The sequence below is a fragment of the Carcharhinus amblyrhynchos genome, chromosome 19 (assembly GCF_965287045.1).
Source record: "Carcharhinus amblyrhynchos chromosome 19, sCarAmb.v2.hapA, whole genome shotgun sequence".
Classification (NCBI taxonomy): domain Eukaryota; kingdom Metazoa; phylum Chordata; class Chondrichthyes; order Carcharhiniformes; family Carcharhinidae; genus Carcharhinus; species Carcharhinus amblyrhynchos.
This window is the reverse complement of record NC_137342.1, coordinates 52,779,299-52,785,298: the sequence shown is the minus strand read 5'-3', so window position 1 is coordinate 52,785,298 and position 6,000 is coordinate 52,779,299. Positions and strand designations below refer to the sequence as shown.

General features: G+C 40.9%; 1 protein-coding gene across 4 annotated transcripts in view; it reads right to left on the bottom strand.

Moving 5' to 3' along the window:
* Positions 1–454: 454 nt before the first annotated feature.
* Positions 455–6,000, bottom strand: part of sema3ab (sema domain, immunoglobulin domain (Ig), short basic domain, secreted, (semaphorin) 3Ab) — a 366,890-nt gene continuing 361,344 nt past the window's right edge. For all 4 annotated transcript variants that reach the window (XM_080207779.1, XM_080207780.1, XM_080207781.1 and 1 more), the window contains exon 18: positions 455–4,287. In XM_080207779.1, the coding sequence (XP_080063905.1) occupies positions 3,835–4,287 (453 nt within the window). In that variant the 3' untranslated portion in view covers positions 455–3,834. The remainder of the gene's footprint in view (positions 4,288–6,000) is intronic.

Genomic DNA, 6,000 nt, shown 5'->3' with positions numbered 1-6,000 from the left:
TTTTGCCATTGCTGGAGTGAATGTACATTTCTGCCAATGCTATCAAGCTGACTCAACAATATTAAAGTAAGCTCAGACACGGAAAAGTCTGCTTTTCTTCATTAAAGTAAAATAGCAATTTCTATTGAAGTTGTTTCTAACGTCAAATTCTTCCAGTTCTTTTTTGGATATCTTAAATTTAAAAGCAATCAAAGTTTGTAGAAAGATCTTTCAAGCTGTTTTGTATTAAAGTTTACAGATTCAGAAACATTTTCATTTGTGTAGTTGGAGATGGTTCTGTGCAGTGAACCAGAAGAATTCATTCCTTTCCAGCCTTGATGCTGTATCAGAGAGCACTGCAACTTCCTTTCATCAAATCCGGCTCCCAGGAACAAGGGCCATTCACAAACAGCCACAGAATTATCTTCTGGAGCATCTCCTTGGCAATTCAAAATGAGAAACCAAATCAACTCCATAGTTTAAAAGAAAAGTTTATTCAACAACTGAATACATGCCAAAAGAAATAATTTACAGCAGCATTTTCATAATATTCCTTTCCAGTTTAATGGTACCCCTTTGAAATGCAGTGATAAATAGAGAGATGAAAATTCATCTACCAGATACACATGCTTTGAAGAACTGTAAAGTTTACACTTCTTGTTTCAGGAATAGCCAAATAAATAGCCTTTTGCATTTCACCTGGGCAGATTATATAGACATTATAATAGCTGGTACATACATATGAAAACTAACTATCACCTTTGCAATAAAACATAATATTGCTCCTCTTTGTCTAACAAAAATATATATACATCAGTCTAGACAAGTGGATAAGCAAAATGATGAACTATTTAACACAGAGCATTGCTAAGTACTAAATAATGGAAAAGATCACTGTCTAGTATAGTTTACTGGGGGAAAACAATCTATAAAGCACATCCACATGCATTTTTTACACAGTACCTTTTAATAGACCATAAAACTGAATTTCTCCTGCAAACAAAGCTCATCAAAATCACAAGTTGTCTGATGTTTTGTCTGATTGTTTATGGTCTATAAACCTTTCCTTTAAACAATAATGTAATACTATGAAGCTAATGCTTCACTAGATTATCAACCCACTGATTGTTAGCTTTAATTAACATTCTTTCTGTGGTCTGCATTGCTGTGGGATTATTGGACTTCTCAATATATTTAATTACTAGTCCCAGTTGTTTCAAACCCCGTTCATTTCAGGGGATATCAACCTGGTCACAAAGTACAACTAGAAATGAGGTGCATCAGGAGAGGAATTATAAGAATGGCATTATCCATATCTCTCCACAGTAATATACAAGTTGCTGCAAAAGGACAAAAATAATTCATACATGAAGATTTTTCAAAATGTGAATTGGTCAAAGGATTGAGCAGACATTGAAATTTCCCAGTTTTCCGGAATAATTTCAATGATGATGCCAGGGAATTTGAAACAATTCTTTGTTCCGGCATCTGTATACTGCCTGCACAGTGCTGATCCATAAACTTCAAATATTAGAGCAGCGGCCAACCGGACAGTGGGAGGAAATATGCTGGTTCGCAGATTGCTCGGATATTTGTGATAAGCGATGGTCATCCAACCCGTCTGAGTAGATTGTCCACCTCCTCATTAGATTCTAAGTAATTTTCAGACATCATTCAGAAGGTGATGAAAGCTATTTTGAATAACTATGAGCTCTGAAAACCACTTTATCCTCTCAAACACGATAAAGAGGATTGTTTGTGCAGTGGTTTCAGTTTTGTAAGAAGTGTCACACATGACTTCTGAAAACTCCAACTGCAAGCAATTGCCTCGAACCTTTCCACTTCTGTGATAGCATTACAATGTTTTCTGGTGGTCTTTTTTCCCCTCTTCAGCCTCCATTTTCAGGATATTGTGCATCCTCCAGGGGAAAAGCTTCATTAAATGTGAGCATTGGTGACAAGGCCACAATTGCTGCCCACCCCAAAGATCCCTTAAGAGACAATCTACTGCTCTGATTCCTAGGTGACTGTTATCTGTGTTACCGCTAGATTGGCTATCTTGAAATGAGTAACACATTTTCTCTTCACATATTCCTTTCCCGTAGGACAGAGAAGGGGAGAGCTGGAGGGGTTGGAATTTCTTTCATACGATTCTCTGGTTATCTGATTGCTAAATGACAGATGCTTTTCGCACAACTGAGGTAGTAGGTGAGTTTGAGTGATGGATCCTTCTGGATTTCAATCTTAATATGAAATAATGAGATATATTAGCTGATGGGAGCTAGTTTTACAGGACATTAAATGTCACCTGTACAGGTTAAAAAGAAAAGTCCTAAACAATTAAGATACAGCAACAATTGTCATTTTTATTACAAATAATATCTCTCAATTTTAATATGCATTATTTACTGGCAAGTACAATTGACTAACTTTGCACTGTCACCACTCCATTGCTTTATTTAAGGTATATTTCAATGCAACAATTGCTAATACATAGACTGTGGGGGGTTTGGAACCCTCATTGCGTTCCATCTGATTCTTCTGGAGAATATTTGTCTTTCTGAATTTAGAAGACTTACACTGGCAGAAAGAATACCACACACCCAATAACCATTCCCAACAACACAACTGTTATTGTAACTCTGGAATGGGATCATTTAGAATTTTGATTTGGTCCATCATTCTACAGCCTTAGTAAAGACGTGCAGTGAATTATCTCTGGAAGATTTACTGATATATTTATTACTAATCAGTACTAATGTGCTAGATTTAGAGCAAATGACAATCAAAGCTACTTTCCTCTCCTGGAACAATATCAGTCACCAATAGGAACTGATCTGACCTTCACTGAAGATGAATCAAATATCAAATTGTCGAATCAAATGTTCTACCAATCAGCTTCATATTTATAGCCTTCTTTAAAAATTCTTTCCATGAAATGCACCATCACCAGAACACAAACTAAATGTCTTTTGACATGCCTGAGTAAACATTTTGAAGTTCTATTCAAATTAGATGAAACATTTGTCTTTTACTTCAATCAAACAGCACCTTAATCTCCACCACCAATTGTTTAGTAGGATTTCAATGTGTTGCCATTTGGTAAAGTTTGACTTGTTGGTTATTGTTAAATATGCAACAGAATGTCATCACTCTCAGCTCCTCAGGCTGGGCTGACGGCAAATATTCCAGCCAATTTAGTCAACTTGGTCTTCCTGAATCCAACATCTTCCCACTCACGTGACATTGATTCCACTCTCATGTTCATCACTAGGTGGGTTTGTCTCAACTTCCTGTTCATTGTCTTTTGGTCAAAGTGGGACCTATGCATTAATGCAAAGGACATTACACCACACTGATTACACATACCACACTCTGAAAGAATCTCTGGTCATGTCAGTAGCTTCATGTACACTCGAGCATTGTCATTGCACACTGCATTCCTGAACCAATAGCAGGCATGTGAAAGGATCGACAGATAAATCTTACATTTGCCCACCTGATCTGCAGTTCAGTGTTCATTGTGAATAAAGTCCTTTAAAGGAAGTAGCAATTCATTGTTAACACATTCTGGCATTAGCAAACCTTTAGGGGCGGTTATCCGAATCGAGTTGCTGAATCTCAGTCAGTTCCATGTATTGTTGAAACAGCAAGTCCAGTCCAACCACGAAATGCATTCACAATCACCATGCTGCATTGACAAAAAGAGTAAAGGAGATGAGAAAAAGACAATGGGTGGCCGTTGTGTATCTGGTGAGCAGCCCATATACTTGTAAACATCAACATAATGCAATGAAGTAGTTAATGTATGTATTGCATTTTGTTTGAATTCAGTATCTGTAAAGGTGTGTATTGTTAGACACTTCTGGGTGGCCTCTCCGACTCATGGGTCCTCCTGTTTCTACCTTTCTTGTTTTCCTGTAAGTGTTTCCATTTGTTGCTGTTTCCAGGTGTGTGCGCTGGCCTCTGTTTCCTCTGACGGCGATCGCGCCGCCATACCTGTTCACAGAACTCATCCATGGTGTTGAGGTTGGGGTGGTTTATGAGTTGCATGAAGTCCCTGTACCACACCTTCTGGTTTGGAGCGATCAAGCTGTGACTCTCCTTGGCTCTCAGGCTGTCATCAATGTCTTTGTGCAGAAGTTCCTCCAGATGTTCGGTGTCAATAATTTCCAGGGTCACTTTCAGCAACATCTGCATGAAGCCATGTTCCACAGTCTGACAAATATAAATCCCAGCGTCTTTCCGCTGCAGACTCCGCAGCAACAACCCTTGCTCTGTCTTAATGACTCGGTCATTAGACTTTATCTGTGGCAGAAAGAGGGTCACATTATCAGCTGCTGAATATTAATAAGAACAGCGGGATGGAACTTAGCAAAACAGGAAAAGAGAGATAAACAAAACCTGTTCTTAATGTCTGTGAAATCAAACAAAGCAAAGGGCATGTGGAATGTTAGGAATTATATCAGAATGTTAATTAATGAAAAATATAAATCAAATTCCAGAAATAACTTTACCCACAATTACTGGGGTAATAGTAAGTTTCAAAATGAATCTCCCACACTCTGCGCACTGCAGAATGCACTAGCATGAATCCCGTTGAAAATCAGTTTTTAAAGTTTAAAGTTTATTTGTGTCACAAGTAGGTTTACTTTAACACTGGAATGAAGTTATTGTGAAATTCCCCTCATCACCACACTCTGGCACCTGTTCAGGCCAATGCACCTAACCAGCATGTCTTTCAGAATGTGGGAGGAAACCGGAGCACCCGGAGGTAACCCATGCAGACACGGGGAGAATGTGCAGACTCCACACAGACAATGACCCAAGCCGAGAATTGAACCCAGGTCCCTGCCGCTGTGAGGCAGCAGTGCTAACCACTGTGTCACCGTGCTGCCCTGGGTCCCTGCCACTGTGAGGCAGCACTGCTAACCCACTGTGTCACCGTGCTGCCCTGGGTCCCTGTCGCTGTGAGGCAGCACTGCTAACCCACTGTGTCACCGTGCTGCCCTAGGTCCCTGCCACTGTGAGGCAGCACTGCTAACCCACTGTGTCACCGTGCTGCCCTGGGTCCCTGTCGCTGTGAGGCAGCACTGCTAACCCACTGTGTCACCGTGCTGCCCTAGGTCCCTGTCGCTGTGAGGCAGCACTGCTAACCCACTGTGTCACCGTGCTGCCCTGGGTCCCTGCCACTGTGAGGCAGCAGTGCTAACCACTGTGTCACCGTGCTGCCCTGGGTCCCTGTCGCTGTGAGGCAGCACTGCTAACCCACTGTGTCACCGTGCTGCCCTGGGTCCCTGCCACTGTGAGGCAGCAGTGCTAACCACTGTGTCACCGTGCTGCCCTGGGTCCCTGCCACTGTGAGGCAGCAGTGCTAATCACTGTGCCACGGTGCTGCCCTTAATACTGGTGACAGGAATTTAGTAAAATAGAGAAAATAACAGACTGAGGAATGTTAGCCCCACAGCCGCTAAATCCAGTCTACAGTGGACCAGCAAATTCTCTTTCAGTAAATGTCAGTCAGAGTTTTTTTTTAATCCCCTGGATCACAAAGTAAAAGTATTGAACAAAGGTGGCCAGGAATGGCATGTTAAGCTTGGCAATGTGGTGTAGATCACACTGCACAGTGACACAGATCATTGCTGCATCTGGACTAATAGCACCGAAGGCTGGATAAGCTTGCTGTCAACTCAAATGTCTTACACTTCTACAGTCACCAGGCTTCTTTCTGACATCCTAAATTCCTGAATTAAGTGCAGACATTTAACACTTTTCACAATAAAGTAAGTGAAGTTTTTACCAAAGCAATGGGACTCTGCAGGGGAAGGTAGGAAGATGCTGTCACTACTGTTAACGAGAGACACTAATGGTATTTCACACACGTTCCTGTTTCGCCACCAGTTTGTCAAAGCATGAAATATTAAGAGTGGATATAAACACGGCCAATTAAATGTTATGAGTTACTCTTTATTTTAATTGTGTCCTATCACAGAGTTAATTAAACCGGTCATTCAGTCGAAT